Source organism: Peromyscus eremicus, chromosome 13 (assembly GCF_949786415.1).
Source record: "Peromyscus eremicus chromosome 13, PerEre_H2_v1, whole genome shotgun sequence".
Lineage (NCBI taxonomy): Eukaryota > Metazoa > Chordata > Mammalia > Rodentia > Cricetidae > Peromyscus > Peromyscus eremicus.
Window position 1 is genome coordinate 54,928,123 of NC_081429.1, and position 17,809 is coordinate 54,945,931.

General features: G+C 47.0%; 2 protein-coding genes across 3 annotated transcripts in view; one reads left to right on the plus strand and one right to left on the minus strand.

Annotated features, from left to right (window-relative positions):
- Positions 1 to 7,810, minus strand: part of LOC131923041 (MOB-like protein phocein) — a 52,129-nt gene extending 44,319 nt beyond the window's left edge. The window contains exons 1-4 of one of the 2 annotated variants that reach the window (XM_059277891.1): positions 7,693 to 7,809; positions 6,905 to 7,069; positions 5,644 to 5,733; positions 5,157 to 5,399 (exon numbers count right to left, since the gene is read on the minus strand). In XM_059277891.1, the coding sequence (XP_059133874.1) occupies positions 5,349 to 5,399; positions 5,644 to 5,733; positions 6,905 to 7,069; positions 7,693 to 7,695 (309 nt within the window). In that variant the 5' untranslated portion in view covers positions 7,696 to 7,809 and the 3' untranslated portion in view covers positions 5,157 to 5,348. Of the gene's footprint in view, positions 1 to 5,156; positions 5,400 to 5,643; positions 5,734 to 6,904; positions 7,070 to 7,692 lie in introns of those variants that run through there. The other variant, XM_059277892.1, reaches the window with a different exon arrangement.
- Positions 7,811 to 8,351: 541 nt separating this feature from the next.
- Positions 8,352 to 17,327, plus strand: Hspd1 (heat shock protein family D (Hsp60) member 1). The gene is made up of 12 exons (XM_059277893.1): positions 8,352 to 8,440; positions 9,367 to 9,542; positions 10,736 to 10,988; positions 11,953 to 12,035; positions 12,749 to 12,850; positions 13,402 to 13,495; positions 13,706 to 13,874; positions 14,291 to 14,390; positions 14,942 to 15,187; positions 15,863 to 16,037; positions 16,446 to 16,624; positions 16,716 to 17,327. Exons 2-12 carry the CDS (start codon positions 9,369 to 9,371, stop codon positions 16,866 to 16,868), a joined length of 1,728 nt encoding a protein of 575 aa, XP_059133876.1. The 5' UTR covers positions 8,352 to 8,440; positions 9,367 to 9,368; the 3' UTR covers positions 16,869 to 17,327.
- Positions 17,328 to 17,809: the final 482 nt, after the last annotated feature.

A 17,809-nucleotide genomic window follows, 5' to 3' on the forward strand; every position in this document is an offset into this window, starting at 1 on the left:
CAGCTCCTGCCTCCAGGTTCCTGCCCTGTTTGAGTTCCTGTCCTGACTTCCTTTGACGATGAACAGTGATATGGAAGTGTAAGCGCAATAAACCCTTTCCTCCCCAAGTTGCTTTTTTGGTCATGGTGTTTTATGGTAGCAATAGAAATCTAAGACAATTTTTAACTTTTGTATTTAATGTGTGTGTGTGTGTGTGTGTGTGTGTGTGTGTGTGTGCTGTGTAGGCACGTATGTGTCATGGTGCATGTGTAGAGGTCAGAGGGTAATTTGAGGCAGTCAGTTCTCTCCTTCCACCGTGTGGATCAGCAGCCTCCTGACCTATGTATGTATTCTGTGTGAAATGTTTACCATCTTGTGGCTCAAGACAGGGTCATCTTGTACAGCCCACGCTGGCCTCACTCTGGTCCTTTTGCCTGAGCCTGCAGAGAACGGGGATTACAGGCATGCCACCACAGCTGGGCTCACTTTTCTGTTAGAATGAATACACGGGAGGCTGGAGATGCAGCTCTGTGGTAAAAGCCAAGGTTCAATCCCTTGCACCAAGAAAAACCAACAATACGGGAATGGATCCAACTCCTCTATCCTTTTACAGATTAAGTTAAATTTAAATCTCATAAAGAATTAAACTTTAGCTGGGCATGGTAGAGGACTCCTGTGATCCCAGGACTTTGAAGATGGAGGCAAGAGGACGGGTTTCAAGGTCAGGCATGACTGCTTAGTTTGAGGCCAGTCTGTGCTACGTGAGAGCTTCTTAAACAAAACACCCCCCCTGCCCCTCCCCCACCTCCCTCCCACCTCCCACTCCCCAAACCCCCCACCCCTGCAAAGAAAGAAAGGAAGGAAGGAAGGAAGGAAGGAAGGAAGGAAGGAAGGAAGAAGAAAAGAACAAATGAAAAGAAGCTTTGAGGCTTTGAGTGTTATGAAATACTTTCAGTTTTATTTAAGATATGATTTGGAAGCCGGGTACAGAGGCCCATCCCTGTAAAGCCAGCACTCTGGAGGTAGAGGCAGGAAGATCACTCACATTCAAGTCTAGCCAGAATGGCCAGGGCTACAGAAACCATATTTCTCAAACAAAAAGGAGGGGAGAAGGGCTGGAGAGTTGGTTGAGTGGTTAAGAGCACTTGTTATTCTCATAGACAACCAAGGTTCAGTCCCCCGCCCGCATGGCTAACAACCATCTGTAACTCCATGTCTAGGTATCTGAGGCTCTGATCTGACCTCTGAGGGCACCAGGCATGCAGGCAAAACACTCATACACATAAGCTTTAAGAATTACTTTTTAAAAGCCCTGGAAAAATATCAATAGGTATTGCTTGGAGAGCTGAAGAAATGGCTCAGTAGTTAAGAGCACTGGCTGCTCTTCCTAACAACCCATATTCTATTCCCAGCACCCACATGGCAGCTCGTAACAGTCTGTAACTTGTCTCAGAAGATCTGATGCTGTCTTCTGGCCTCGTAAGGCACTAGGTATACATGTGTACAGACATACAGCCTGGCAGAACACATACACACATGCCGGGCGGTGGTGGTGTATGCCTTTAATCCCAGCACTCGGGAGGCAGAGGTAGGCAGATCTCTGTGAGTTTGAGGCCAGCCTGGGCTACAGAGTGAGATCCAGGAAAGGCTCCAAAGCTACACAGAGAAACTCTGTCTCAAAAAACAAACAAACAAACAAAAAAAAACTACAGAGGAAGCCAAAATAAATTATCAGATCCCCTAGAACTGTAGTTAATAATAATAAGCTAACATGCTGGTGCTAGGAACTGATTCTAGGTCATCTATAAAAACAGCAAGTACTCTTAACCATTAAGCTATCTCTGCAGTCCCTAAAACCATTTTTTTTTTTTTTAAAGATTTATTTATTTATTATGTGTACAGTGTTCTGCCTGCACATATCCCTGCAGGCCAGAAGAGGGCACCAGATCTCATTATAGATGGTTGTGAGCCACCATGTGGTTGCTGGGAATTGAACTCAGGACCTTTGGAAGAACAAGCAGTGCTCTTAACCTCTGAGCCATCTCTCCAGCCCCCTAAAACCATTTTTAAAACACATGCCAATCACTGTTTTAAGCAGTGGTAACTGCTTTAAAAGTTAAAGTTGATAAAATGAGAAAACACAGAAACAATATTATGAAACTACCATAAAAAAGGCCTGGTGTGCTAGCGTAAGCCTTTGATTCTACAACTTGGGAGGCAGAGGCATGTGGATTTCATACTGTGAGGTTTGAGGTCAGCCTGGTGTACATAACAAGTTCCAGGACACCCAGGGCTACTTAATAGAGACTCTGTCTCAAAAAAAAACAAACAAACCAAATCAACCAACCAAACAACAAAAACTGTAAGAGCCAGGTGGTGGTGGCATATACCTTTAATCCCAGCACTAGGGAGGCAGAGGCAGGCGGATCTCTGAGTTTGAGGCCAGCCTGGTCTACAATGCAAGTTCCAGGACAGCCAGGGCTGTTACAGAGACACCCTGCATTGAAAAACAAACCAAAACCCCCAGAACATACCATAGTATTAGGTGCCCCATTGAAAGGAGAAATGGCGTCACTGTATTGTTATGACTTGTCTCTTCTGATCACATCCTTCCTCTCAGAAAGTATTATCTACTAATGCATACAATCCTACCCAAACACATGGCTTAAAGACTGGAGAGATGACTCAGCAGGTAAAATCTCTTGCTGCCAAGTCAGATGACCAGAGTTCAAGCTGTAGGACCCAACTGGTAGGAGAATCAACTCTCCGAAGTTGTTCTCTGACCTCCACATGAGCACTATGGCACAAACACATACACAAACATGGAAATAATAAAAAACAGCAAGAGTCAAGCACCATAGCACGTGCCTGTAATCTATCTCAGTCACTCAGAGAATGAGGCAGAGGGAAGCTGAAGGCCAAACTGGGCAATGTTGCAAGAGAATATGAAAATAAAAAATTTCAAGGGTCTGAAGCCAGACATGGTGGTGGTGCAAGCCTACATGTAATTCCAGCACTCGGGAGGCAGAGGCAGAGGGCTGCTGAGTTTGAGCAAGCCTGGGCCACGATTAAAAAAAAAAAAATCTCAAAACAGAACAGGAGCTGGGGAGGGCTTTGCCCGCAAGCATGAGGAGCTGAATTTGAATCCCAGCAGGTGTGACAAGCACTGTGTGGCCTAGCGCTGTGGGGCCGACACAGGAGTGCTGGAGTGTGCTAGCCAGCGTGCAGCTCCAGGTTCAGGGAGCCCCTGCTCAGAGCACAAGGCAGTGCTCACAGCCTAGACGCCATTGTCCTCCTCTGGCCTGAGTGTGCATATACACAAACGCCAGAGACAAACCGAAGGAAAAAGCGTATCACAAAGCAAAAACTGACCTAGGTGTGATTTGCTCACGGTGGTGACTAGTAACTACAGAAATCAGGAGTCCAGCCCGCATCGAAGCTTTCCTACTACTGCTATTAGTAAACGTTTTGAGATCCAAGGTTCCGTTCTAAAGCTTTGATTTCATTCCCAGAATGACTCGGTATACTTCAAGGGCCCAACAACCCCTTCTAGAAGCGTTGGGCCCCTTGTGATACTTGCCTAGAATAACTGCTAAAAAGACAATTTCATGAGGTTATATTGGTAATAAAGAACTGTCATGAGTGTAGGTTAAGCCCAGTGTAACACTATAACCCAAGCACTCAAGGAGACCAAAGCAGCGGGCCCTGTGTATCTGCACAGTGAACCACCGAAAAAACAGGGCATTGAGAACATGGGCCAGACGGAATGTTGCTGTTTATCTTTGTCCAAGAGGAAAATAAAGACAGAACTAAAACAAAAGCAGCTAAACATAAGTACACAGCTTTAATTCCAGCACTCAAAACACACACAGCTGACTTAGGTCCCACCTGGTCTACACAGCAAATTCCAGGCCAGCTAGGATTGTGCTAACAAAATTAATTTGCAAGTACATTGTTATCTACATCCCAAGTAGAATATAAACACTGATGACCCAACTGGATACTTTTTTTTTTTTCTCTTTTAAGAGTTTTACTTTGTCTGCATTGGTGTTTTGTCTGTATGTATGTTTAAGGGTGCCAGATCCTCTGGAACTGGAGTTACAGACAGTTGTGAGCTGCCCCATGGTTGCTGGGAATTGAACCCGGGGTCCCCTGGAAGAGCAGCCAGTGCTCTTAATTGCAGAGCCATCTCTCCAGCCCCCTTAACTTCCTATTTTTTTTTCTATCTAAATTTGATAATTAGGCCTTGGCATATCAAAAGCAATCAACACGTAAGCATCCACACACATACATATTGAAAGCACACACTATCTCATGGATGGGGGGTTGTGACCATTTTTCACCCTTGTTCTGAAATCAACTGCACTCAAATTATGGAAAGTTAGAGGTTTACTGTAGTGGTAGAAAGCTTCCCTCGCACACAAGAGGCCATGTTAGATCCCTTGGGAAGCACAAAGAAATGAACGCCTGGAGTGGGCTACCACCCAGGTTCTGTGAACCAAGTCTGGTAGAACAGCCAGTGCTTTTAACCACCGAGCCATCTATCTGACTTCCTGTGCTGTTCTGCCAAAACAAACCTAACTAACTTTGGTGTGAGATTTAGAAATTAAGACATGCTCAGGAAATAAAAAATGAAGAGGGTGAGAACCACACACCTCTATAACAGAGGAACGGCACCAGTTATACTTGTTTTACAATGCTGCTAACATTTGCCAGCTTCACACCAGCTAGGGTCCCCTGCAAAGAGGAACTGCAACTGAGAAGTTGCCTTCATTAGGACACTCTACAGTGCATTATCTTAATGACTGATGTGGGGGGGCCAGCCCACTGCGGTCCTCCCACCCCTGGGCAGGTGGCCCTGGGTTGTGTAAGAAGGTAGGCTGAGAAAGGGAGCAAGGCAGTAACATTCCTCCTGGTCTCTGCTTCAGCTCCTGCCCTGGGTTGTGTAAGAAGGTAGCCTGAGAAAGGGAGCAAGGCAGAATTCCCTCTATGATGAACTATGAACTTGAAGCTGAAACAAACCCTTCCCTTCTCCAAGTTACTTTTGGTTAGTGCCTAAGTGTAAGTCCATGGCTTTAATATCACTCACCTATGTAATAATGCCAAATTCATCTGGAAAACTCATTTACCTAGAAACACCTTATTTCTCAGAACTCTAAATTACTAAAGACTGCCCATTCATTTACATTATTTTATTTGGAAATGTTTATAACAGTACAGTGAAACTAAACCCCAGAGACAATGGCTGTCATTAGTTTGGGCATCATCAGTTTATTATAAAAGGGAGGCATGGAAATTATTTACATGATGAATAGTTCAGACCGTCAGCGGAATGGGCAGCTTCATGTGACACCATTTCAACAGTGATTTCATTCCACATACTTTCCAAGAATGTCACCATCTCTAAATAAGAAGTAATCCTGTGAATAAAGAAACCACTGGTTAAGACAGTAAAACCAAATACACACAACTTATCTATTTATTTTTTGTTTTAAAGAGACAGTTTCTCTGTGTAGCTTTGGTGCCTGTCCTGGACCTCGCTCTGTAGACCAGGTTGGCCTTGAGCTCACAGAGATCCACCTGGCTCTGCCTCCCGAGTTCTGGGATTAAAGGTGTGCGCCACCACCACCCAGCTAACTTATTTGAAATCACAGCCTTACTCACCTTGTCGTCTAGAACTACTTTGGTGCCTCCGTATTCTGGGAGAAGAACTTTGTCTCCGACCTTCACACTGACTGGCTGAATCTCTCCACCCTTAAGAAAATAGTTGTGGATTAGCCAAGGCATCTTGTTCACTAGATACACAGTGAACTGTTTCAGTTCACCAGGAGCCTCCTGCCTCAGCTTTTCAAGTGTTGTTAATTATACGCATGCATCAACCACTCCGCTCTACAGACCACTTCTAAGTCACCAAATGAAACGTGCTCACTCAGATCCAGTATGTTGTTAGGTACCTCATCAGTGGTTAAGCAATATAATTTACATTAGATGTAGGTCATCACAATATAAGCATTACTGTAGTTACAAGGTGAAAAAAACACCGTGGCTTACACTAAAACCACATTTCAGGGAACAGCTAAGGCTGGCTAACTTTTTAATTGTTAAATATTAACACACCCTGTAGACCATGTGAAGTAAAGCAGCTTTTCATACCAAATAGTAAATGGTTATGTATAACTTCTTTCAATGAACGAAAACTTGGTATTCGTTTCAATGTATTTATTGATTTACTGTCCCTGTCCTGAAGGCACAGACCTGGTCAGGTTACAACATAACTACCGAAGAACTCATTTCGTGAGGTTTGGTTTTTCCTTTTTTATGATACAGTCTCACCCTGATCTTTCTGCTAGCCTAGAAGGCTCTACAATCCTCCTGCCTCGGCCTCCAAAGCACCAGGGCCACTCGGCATGAGCCACCATCATGGCAGGCACGTTTTGCTCTCCGGAGTGCATGGCGCCGCAGAGAAAGCCCAGCGGGTAAACGGACTTGCTGTGGAAGCGTGGGAATCCCGACGCTAGTAAAATGGCTGTCACCCCGACATACTGAGGGCTGGAAACCAGGCTAGTTCAAATCAGAGACCTTGTCCCCAAAGAGTAAGGCGATGACTCTGCAAGCCAGCAGACGTGTGTGCGCGTGCACGTACACACACACACACACACACACACACACACACACACACACGAAAAATACCCGTGTGTACTTTTTGCCTTTTTTAGAGTCCCTCTCCATTCCTTATAAAAATAAACAATTCTACAATCGTTTTCCTTAATGCAAGGTTCTCCGTAAACTGAAATTATTTCAAAGATATTTCAAAGACACCTGCTATTTAAAAAAAAAAGCCCCTTCTGATAAGCTGGGATTAAGTACTCCTTTCCTTCCACATCACACATTAATACTCGGTACCCCTGTCGTAGCTCCAAGTTACCTTGCCTTTGGCGCCTGATCCCACAGCCACTACTGTGGCTTGCAATACTTTTCCTTGAGACTTTTCGGGAAGCATGATGCCACCCTTGGTCACGGTTTCGGCGGCACTCCTTTCAACCAATACTCTGTCAAAGAGCGGGAGAAACTTTCTGAAAGCCTGTCCAGCCTGTGGAGAGAAACGTGTGTTCAAACAGTGAGTATCACTTAACACACTTAAACGCCTTAAAACACTGAACAGGTCAAAGCGTCCCAAACCGACAAGAAAACCCAAGCTAGGAAATATTCTTGCATTTTCCACTCTACATAAGCCAAGCTGAATTTCCACTCCCTAACTATTGTGTGTGTGTGTGGGGTCTTCATTGCTCATCAGCAACCACACTGCCTTTAACCACAACCTTGGTCTGCTCCAAGGTCAAACGTCTTCCTTCTTTAGGATTTCTTTTTCTTAATTCCAGTAACGCGGGGAGGAGGGAGTGTCAATTTTTGAGCCTGGGTGCTATGTTCTCCACCATAGTACCCATCCACTATAGCCCTGCCAGGGCAGGTGGGCTCCTGAGCCTGCATCCGGGTCCCCGCCCCCTGCCCGGGTCGCAGGCCTTGCACACACGTGCGCGTGCAAAGAAGCCATGGTGGAGAAACGCGGACAGGCCTCGCTGCTGCGGGAGCCGGACACCGCAGAGTCCCCCTCCCTTGTCCTGCCAGTCCTCCAGCGGCCCCTGGGGCACGCCGTGGGTCCCCGCGGGCCGACCCCGACCCGCGGGCAGGCTGGCAAGCCCCGGGACCACTCACCATGACTCGTGCCGCCGCAGCTCGGACTCTGCACCCGCCGCGGCCGCCGCTGCAAGGAGAGTCCTGCGGGCCCGGCTGGGGGGACACGTGAAAAAAAAAGGACCGGGCAGCGCGCAGGCGCACTCGGCGCCGGAGCGTGCGAGGGGGCGGCCTCGGCAGCGCGCGCGCCGATTGGTGGCGGCGGCCCCGCGCGGGCCGCGGGAGGCGGGAGGAAAAAGGGCGCACTTTCTAGGCTTTTCCAGGCGGCCGGCCGAGGTGAGAGAACGAGCCCTTCCTCCTCCTCCTCCTCCTCCTCCTCCTCCTCCAGGAAGTGACGCCACCTGACCCTCGGCCCGCCCGCGGGGAGCGCGGCGCCTTTCCGGAAGGTTCTAGAAGGGAGCCCGGCCCGGGAACGAGCGTGCGGCGGCGCGGAGAGGGCCGAGCCCAGCGCGGCGCCGAGGCCGCTGGAGGGGCAGGGGGCGGGGCCGCGCGCGCCGCACGCCGATTGCCCGGGGCCCGGGCGGGAGGAGGAGGGGGCGGGGCTTCTCCCCCCCTCCCCTCTCCTTCGCGCGCGCGCACACACGCACACACGCACGCGCGCGCGCGCGGGGCCGCGGGGCGGGGCGGGGCCGCGGAGGGAGGGGACTTGGGGCTCATTGCGGTGCGCGCCCGGCGCTCGGTCCCTCACTCGCCGCCGACGGCCTGCTTCGCCTCGTGCGCTCCCGCCGCCGTCGCCGCCGCCGCCGCCGCCGCCGCCGCCGCCCCGCAGGTACGCGAGCCTCGGCCGTGCATGGTCGCCCCGGCCTGCTGCTTCCAGCACGGGCCGAGCACGGCGGGCCAAGGGTTGCGGCAAGCCTGGCAGCCACGCCGCAGGCTCGGCCCGGCTTCGGCTCGCCCGTCCAGGCCCCGGCGGGGCCACGCGGGCTCCCATCACGTGCGGCGGGGACCACGCGACCCAGGCCAAGCGCGGCGGGAGCGAGGACGGGCTAGGGTGGGGGCCGCTGGGGCGGGCCGCCGGCGCCCGGCGCACCGCAGGACTCCGCTGGAAGGGGGGTCGCGGTCCCTTCTCGCCCCCCTCCGGCTGCGGGGATCCGGCGCCTCCACTTTGACCTTGTCGGGAAGACACGTGGGGCCGCGCGGCTGGGCTGAGCTGCGGTCCTGTATTATTATTATTATTATTATTATTACTATTATTATTATTTTGCGGCCTTGCTAGCTGCTGTGCCCCTGTAGATCGGGGTGGACACCTGGCGACACTTTTCCCCAGCGGGGTTTTGCACCGTCATGAATACTTGTACAGTTCCCTGTGCACTTGCATTTGGAACCTGCCTCGCTTACGCCAGCTTGATTTTTTTTTTTTTCTCCTCTTTCCCTCTCCCGGACACTTTTGGAGTGGGATCTGCTCCCAAGGCCGCATTGGCAGTTAAGATTAACTCGCGATGGCAGCAGAAGCGGGTGGCCGTGGGGAAGAGCTTTGTGCTGGTGCTGTAGGTCAGGCCTGGGGGCGGCCTCTTCAATCCTCTGCTAGCAAGTGATGTCCTGAAGCTGCAGCGCCGTGGGTGGCCCAGGCGTGGCGGTTAGCAGAGGACAGCGGAGCGCTGATCTAGCTAGTCTCCATGTTCTGAAGCACAGGTGGACAAGTTTGTCCTTAGCTAGTAGTGATCCTTTTCTTTTTCTCCCCCCCCCCTTCCCCAGAAATGCTTCGACTACCCACAGTCCTTCGCCAGATGAGACCAGTGTCCCGGGCACTGGCGCCTCATCTCACTCGGGCCTATGCCAAAGATGTAAAATTTGGTGCGGATGCTCGAGCCTTAATGCTTCAAGGTGTAGACCTTCTAGCCGATGCTGTAGCTGTTACAATGGGGCCAAAGGTATCAGTATACTTACAACCGTGTTAATTAAAGAATAGTGTTCTGTAGCTGCAAATTAGTATTTTGCTGTCAAGTTTTGTGAAAATCTGATTTGGATATGGTACATGTTTGTTTGGGGGTGTTTGGGGGTGTTATTTAGGAGTTTTGTTAGTTGGTGGCCTTACCTGCAGCTGATTTGGAGGACTTTTGTGCAATATGATGTAATAGAGAATAATAGCTCAAGGAGGGTTTTCAGACTTGAGGCGTAGTTAATATTCTGTGCGTCCTGGCATTAAATTTTGGATCTTTTCCCAGTGACTAGAGGGTAGAGGGTAGAGGGGAAGTACAGCTCAAAGTCCAGTAACACCTCGAGGTGTATTGTAGATGTGAGGTTTTACTTACTGTACTGGAATGTTCCTGTATGCATAAAGTAAACGCACTAGCATAGAGTTTAGATTTATTTATTTTTATATGCATTGGTGTTTTGCCTGCATGTATAACTGTGAAGGTGCCAGAACTGGAATTACAGTTGTGAGCTTTTGGGGTTTTGAGAGAGTCTCAGTAGCTTAACTCCCATTGTATGTACCAAGACTATCTTTGAACTCCTGATCCTGATACTCCTACCTCCCAAGTGTAGGAGTTGAGCATACTGCTCACCTGGTAGTTATTTGTTGAGACCGGGTCTTTAGCCATAGCTGACCTGGAACTCCTGTAGACCAAGCCAGCTTGAACAGTGCCGAGGTCAAAGGTCACACTAGCTGTGTAGTTGAAAAAGGAGCCATAGTACTTTGAGGACGTCATTGGCTATGGGGCACGGTCACTTTAAGTTGATGCTAAAGCGACCTAAAGACCCGCACACAGTGCTGTTTATATAGCTCAAGACAGAATGGCCCAAGTGGCCAGTACTGTTGGGGCCGTTTTTTGAAGTTCTGTATTGAGTGAACAGGAAGCTATTCTTAACTTACTGGCTGATGTTTAGTGAATGAATGTTGAAGTAAGTCATACTTTAAAAATAACAGTTCATACCAAAATTCAAGTACAGTTGATGTGAAGAATGTTCCAGGATTTGGTGATTGTTACCTGTGCTTTCTTGTTTTATAGGTGGTATCGGTTAGTGCCAGGGTTTTTATCTCCTGTTTTTGAGGTTTCATGTTGCAGGACTGTGACAACTTTGGGCTGATCACTGAGGGGTGCTATATTCTCTGTCATTGTAGGGAAGAACAGTGATTATTGAACAGAGTTGGGGAAGTCCCAAAGTAACAAAGGATGGGGTCACTGTTGCAAAGTCAATTGACTTGAAGGATAAATACAAAAATATCGGAGCTAAACTTGTTCAAGATGTTGCCAATAACACAAATGAAGAGGCTGGGGATGGCACCACCACTGCTACTGTTCTGGCGCGTTCTATTGCCAAGGAGGGCTTCGAGAAGATCAGCAAAGGGGCTAATCCAGTAGAAATCCGGAGAGGTGAGAGTACCGTGTCACTGACCCTACAGAAAGGAGAAATTACAAATTCTCATCTTTGTCCTTTTTTATTACATTTGCCGGTGTGTGCACAGATTTGCTGGAGGGGTCCTCTCCTGCCTTTACCTCATTGAATCAAAGTGAATATACTCGAGTGCCATATTGGAAACAAGAAACATGATTGGATTAGTATTAACTTACAGAGAATGAGTTGAATAGTGGGTTTTTTGTTTTATTTCTAAGAGTTCATTATTTTTGTGGGCATTGATGTTTTGCCTGCATGTATGTCTGTGAAGGATGCCAGATCCCCTGAGACTGGAGTTACAGACCTTTTTGAGCTACCATGTGGGTGCTGGGAATTGAACTCCGGTCCTTTTGAGGATCATCCTGTACTCTTAACCACTGAGCCATCTCTCCAACCCACAAGCAGTAAGACTTTTGAAACTCCGCATTTTCTTTCTTCATTCACTTCTGTTAAGAATGAGTGGCTATCCCTTGTAGCCCTCCCTGCCTTGGCCCCCTATATAATCCATGCTGGCCTTAAAAGCAATCCCGCCTAAGCCTCCTGGGTGTTGGGATTGCAGGCGTGAGCCACCACTCCACATCTTGATCACGTTTTCATATGCTTATGGTTTTCAACTTACTTGTGAAATTACAGGTGGTTGAGTGCATGCCATGTCACTTGGTCCAGTTAGGAGGGTGTGACAGGAGAGCTTGCATATAAATGTTAGAGTGAGGGCTGGAGAGATGGCTCAGCGGTTAAGAGCACTGGCTGTTCTTCCAGAGGTCCTGAGTTCAATTCCCAGCAACCACATGGTGGCTCACAACCGTCTATAATGAGATCTGGTGTCTTCTGGCCTGCAGAGATATGTGCAGACAGAACACTGTATACATAATAAATAAATAAATGTTAGAGTGAGTCTTGAGTTTACACTCGGCGTTATAGTAACATACACTCTTGAACTAGGTGTCATGTTGGCTGTTGATGCTGTAATTGCTGAACTAAAAAAGCAGTCTAAACCCGTGACAACCCCTGAAGAAATTGCTCAGGTAAGGATTTGATTTCCTGTTTGAAAAGAATTGAGTGACTAATTTTAATTTACATCTTTTTTTGGCTTTTCAAGACAGGGTTTCTTTGTGTAGTCTTTTGGCTGTCCCAGAACTTGATCTGTAGACCAGGCTGGCCTCAAACTCAAAGACATTGGCCTGCCTCTGCCTCCCAAGTGCTGGGGTAAAGGTGTGTGCCACCACTGCCCAGTCAACTGATTTGGATCTTAATAGATCCTTTTAAAAAAAAACATGATTGTAAAATAAAAATTGTGTGATTGGTGAAGATGTTCTTAGGTGTGGTCAATGTTCTTGTCCTATATGGGATCAGTCCTAGTCCTTGAAGCATAGTAGGCAAGTACATAAAGTGTTTTTTATGTGTGTGTGCCTGGGTGTATGTGTGTGCCCCATGTATTATGAACCCATAGAAGGCAATGTTAAAACAGTTGCCAGCCACTGTGACGCTGGGTACTGACCTGGACAGTAAGTCACCTTAACACTGAGCCATCTCTCTGGCCCCTTCAGTATATTCTTACTGTGCCAAAGAATGAAGGACAGAGGATGCCGCTCCATTTAACCAGTACTTCATTCAAACTGTTAACTGTGAAATGTCCCTCTCTCCCCTGGGTGGAAGTATCAGTTTAGAAGGTCAAAGGAGAAGAGGATTGAAAATACCAATCTTCCCATTTAATTTTGAAGTAATGTGGTTATTTCAGGTTGCTACAATTTCTGCAAATGGAGACAAAGACATTGGAAACATCATTTCTGATGCAATGAAAAAAGTTGGAAGAAAGGGCGTCATCACAGTGAAGGCAAGTGTGGGATTTGATGTGTTCTGATAATATCTTCAGTGAGGTGTTTGTCAACTGTTTTCCAGATGTGTTTTGATAATATCTTCAGTGAGGTGTTTGTCAACTGTTTTCCAAACAAAAAAGCTTGACCAGCAATTCATTCTGTGCTGAGTATGGTGCTTACTATTGTCTGAATTGGGAACCTTGCCTCCCAGGATGAATCCGTCCAATTAAATAAATAGTCAGCTCTCAGCTAGCTGTAAGTAGGAGGGAGGATGAAGCAGAGTCTCGCTTTGTAACCCTGGCTGGCCTGGAACAGTGGGCCTCGACCTTAAAGAGATGGCATTCCTCTGCCTTCGCTTTGTTGTGGGGACTAAAGGCATGTGTGTATGTGTATCATGTGCCTCAGAGTCCAAAAGAAAATCTCTGGAACTGCAGTTGTGAACCACCGTGTGGGTGCCTAGAACCTAACCAGCAACAGCAGCAAATATTCTTAACCCCCGAGCCATCTCTAGACTTAGCTGTCAAGTATTGTTTCTTCCCTAAATCCATTCATCTAATTCTTTAACTTTTCATAGGATGGAAAAACACTGAATGATGAATTAGAGATTATCGAAGGCATGAAGTTTGACAGAGGATATATTTCCCCATATTTTATCAACACATCAAAAGGTAAGAGCAAGTCAGTAAATGAATCTTAAAATACACTTTAAAGGTGTCTGTCACCTGTGGACAGTGGGTTGGTGAAATATGTGCAGCTTTTTTTTTAAGTGAATGGTTCAGTAAATGAGAAAAACATGAGTTACTGGTTTATTTGTGGAAGTAAATTGACGGTTTTCTCAGTACTGCTAGGATTTGGTTTTACTGTTCACTGTTTTACAGGTCAAAAATGTGAATTCCAAGATGCCTATGTTCTGTTGAGTGAGAAGAAGATTTCTAGTGTCCAGTCCATTGTACCTGCTCTGGAAATTGCTAATGCTCATCGGAAGCCCTTGGTCATAATTGCTGAAGATGTGGATGGAGAAGCCCTAAGCACACTGGTTTTGAACAGGTGGGTTGGGTGGTTCATGTTTTGAGGTGGGAGATGATTTGTGTTGCTGTTTGAAGTTAGTTCCGTGCTTGATCCTACTTGTGTATCTTAGGGTAGTACATACTAGTGCTCTGCGCATTAGGACTCAGATGCACATACCCCTTCAGCCTCTGCCTCCCCAGCTTCCCAGAGAGAACTGTCCATGTGTCCTTTAACACTACAGCTGTCTGTCTGGAACTTAAGGAAGTAGGTGATTGGCTTGGAACAGATTTATTAGATGAGAGCCCCATCTCATCTTTCTTCAGACCAGAAGTTGCTAGGGAAGGAGTAGGGCTCCTGAGTAGTTCGGGAGTGCCAGAACTTCCTGGGAGCCAAGCTAGACATTGTCTCCCAACTGCCCCTTCAGTTTAAATCTCACAGTTGCATGTTCTTCACAGGCTCAAAGTTGGTCTCCAGGTTGTGGCAGTCAAAGCTCCAGGGTTTGGGGACAATAGGAAGAACCAGCTGAAGGATATGGCAATTGCCACTGGTGGTGCGGTAAGTCCGTCGCTGTGGTGCTGCTGTGCTCGGGGATGTGTGGGCTTCCGGGGTGCAGATACTAGGATGTGCACTTCACAGATAGATGAGGCAGCTTCTTTCTGTTGGATATCTGGAACACTAGAGATTAGATAGGTCGCATTGCTAATTTGCTGGGTCTGGACACGATTAAAGTTTTTCTCAAAATTCAAATAAACTAGCTCCAACTTGTATTACAGTGATTTTAATCAGACCTTGTTCTGGGATCCAGTGGTCTTAACATCAAGAAAAACAGCATTGGTTTTTTCTGGATTTTTTTACTTTTTGTATATGAGTATTTTGTATGCACACCAAAAGGCGGCATCTGGTCCCATAGAACGCAGTTAGAGACAGTTGTGAGCTGCCATGTGGGTGCTGGGGGGGCACCTGGGAGAGCAGAGCAGCCAGCCAGTGCGCCATCTCCAGTCCTGAGAGGCAGCATTTCAAGCTGTTTCTCCTCACAAAGTCCCTGTGTTAGGTGCAGTAGTAAGCTTGCTGTGATGGACGGCGCTGATAGCACACTGCTCTTACAGGTGTTTGGAGAAGAGGGGCTGAATCTAAACCTTGAAGATGTCCAAGCTCATGACTTAGGGAAAGTTGGAGAGGTCATTGTCACCAAAGATGACGCCATGCTTTTGAAAGGAAAAGGTGACAAGGCTCAAATTGAGAAACGCATTCAAGAAATCACGGAGCAGCTGGACATCACGACCAGTGAATATGAAAAGGAGAAGCTGAACGAGAGGCTCGCTAAGCTCTCCGATGGAGTAGCTGTGTTGAAGGTAAGCTGTAACCTTGGCGGGTGGTGACCTTTCCAGGCTCTGAGCCTAGTGGTTTTGATTCTGGGGTATTTACAATAGTAACAAGCAAGTGCCTTCATTCCTGAAATCTGCAGCTGTGTCTGTGTGTGCGTGTGTGATTGGACCAGCACACTTTCCATGGGGCACGTGTAGCCATCAGGAGCAGCTATCAGCGGTTGGCTGTTTACCTTCCAACTATAATTTTCAAGGATTAAACTCAGGTCGTCAGGCTTGCAAGGCAAGCAAGCCCTTTGACCCACTGGGGCTATATCCCAGGGCTGAGTCTAAAATAGATATCTATCCCTGACCAGTATGAAGCTTGAGATGGATACCACTCCTTGTCCTGTGTAGTTAGTGCAAGCATCTACCACCACCACATTTCCCAGCCTTGCTTTTTCTCTGTGTAGCCCTGGCTGGCCTGAAACTCACTCTGAGATCCGCCTGCCTCTGCCTCCTAAGTGCTGGGATTAAAGGTGTGCACCACCCCCCGCTGGCCAGCATCCTTAAACTACAGTTCAGCTTGTGCTGTGGGAAATTGTGGAAAGGATGTTTTGTTAGTGGGATACGTTCATCACAAGAGGCAGCCTTACTGTGACACTTTATCACAGAGGACTAGTCACTGGTAACACATAACCTCAGAGTTCTTTCCATCTTTAGGTTGGAGGAACGAGTGATGTTGAAGTGAATGAGAAGAAAGACAGAGTTACAGATGCTCTCAATGCTACAAGAGCAGCTGTTGAAGAAGGCATTGTTCTAGGAGGGGGCTGCGCTCTGCTTCGGTGCATCCCAGCCTTGGATTCCTTAAAGCCTTCTAATGACGATCAAAAAATAGGTAAAAATTATCTTTCAGATGAGTTTGTGGCATGATTTCTTTCTGTTGAAAAGTGGTATTGTTGGTGCCAAAGAGATAATAATGTACCACATTTTTTAGGGGTAATTCTTTTATCTGTGGTAGGATTGGATGAGTCCTCACACAGACTGGGCTTTTTTGTGTTCTGGTTTAATTTGTGTGTGAGGGTATTTTGCTTGCATGTCTTGTGTGCCGTGTATGTAGTACTCTCAGAGGCCAGAAGAGGGCATCAGATCCCCTGGAACTGGAGTTAAATAATTAAGACGTGGGTGCTAAGGATCAAATCAGGTCCTTAGAAAGGGCAACCAGTGCTCTTAACCATTGAGTGATCTGGGGTGCCCCAAAAAGGAAAAACCAAAATAAATTTGTGAAAATGTGTTTGCTTTGTAGGTATAGAAATTATTAAAAGAGCACTCAAAATTCCTGCAATGACTATTGCCAAGAATGCAGGTGTTGAAGGATCTTTGATAGTTGAGAAAATTATGCAGAGTTCCTCAGAAGTTGGTTATGATGCTATGGTCGGAGATTTTGTGAACATGGTGGAGAAGGGAATCATTGATCCAACAAAGGTAAATAATTCAGCATTTCTTAAACATAGATGGTTTGCCCTGTGGTGTGTAATTTTCATTAGTTAATCATTTTACAAAAATTTTTTTCTAGGTTGTGAGAACTGCTTTACTGGATGCTGCTGGGGTGGCCTCCTTGCTAACTACAGCAGAAGCTGTAGTGACCGAAATTCCTAAGGAAGAGAAGGACCCTGGAATGGGCGCCATGGGTGGAATGGGAGGAGGTATGGGAGGGGGTATGTTCTAACTCCTAGAATAGTGCTTTGCCCTAATCAATGAACTGTGACAGGAAGCTCAAGGCAGGTTCCTCACCGCTAACTTCAGAGAAGTCACCTGAAGAAAGTGACTGAAGAGAGAGAAGGCTGGCTGATCACTGACCATCGGTTACTGGTTTCCATTGATGATCTATAATGGTTTACTGCTGTCATTGTCCATGCCTACAGATAATTTATTTTGTATTTTTGAATAAAGACATTTGTACATTCCCGATAACTGGGTGCAAGAGCCATATACCAGTGTCCTGCTTTCAACTGAAATCACTGAGGCATTTCTACTATTCTGTTACAGTCAGGATTGTAGCTCTGTGTCACCAGATGAGAAGTTCAGAAGCAGCCTTTCTGTGGAGAGTGAGAATAATTGTGTACAAAGTAGAAAAGTATCCAATTATGTGACAACTTTTGTGTAATAAAATTTTGTTTTAAAGTTCCTGGTTGTGTCGTTGTCTTAAGGATGGAAGAAGTGAAAGCCAGTTGAAGAGGAGTACAGTTGAGTATAGAAACACCACATCTAGTCTGTATCTGCTCTTCCTTGGAGATGAAGTTATTTTGATGATGAGAGTTTCTACAGAAGGCAGAACCCTGATTGGTCTGACTAGTTTCCCGGGGAGTATTGAGACCTACCTGCCCTCAGAGGGGAACATGGTACTTGAATCTGGGAACTGGCCTGGTCAGGTGTTTGCTATGCTGGCAAGGGTACCAGAATCTGATCCCCAGTGCTGAGGTAGAGAGAGATCCCCTGCAGCTGGGTAGCCAGCCAGTCTACACAATTGATGAGCTGGGTTCAAATTGTGCGCTGGCTTTGGTGCTTGCATGCCCGTATCATTTTAATTTTTCCTGAGACAGGGTTTCTCTGTGTAATGGTTGATTCTAGGCCACCACCTGGCTAAGCAAGCACCTATTAACCGGCCTT

Coding starts and splice junctions, on each gene's coding strand:
- Hspd1 (XM_059277893.1), top strand. CDS start 9,369: ATGCTTCGACTACCCACAGTCCTTCGCCAGATGAGACCAGTGTCCCGG. Junction 13,496..13,705: donor TTTTATCAACACATCAAAAG/GTAAGAGCAAGT, acceptor ACTGTTTTACAG/GTCAAAAATGTGAATTCCAA. Junction 16,038..16,445: donor TAATGACGATCAAAAAATAG/GTAAAAATTATC, acceptor TTTGCTTTGTAG/GTATAGAAATTATTAAAAGA.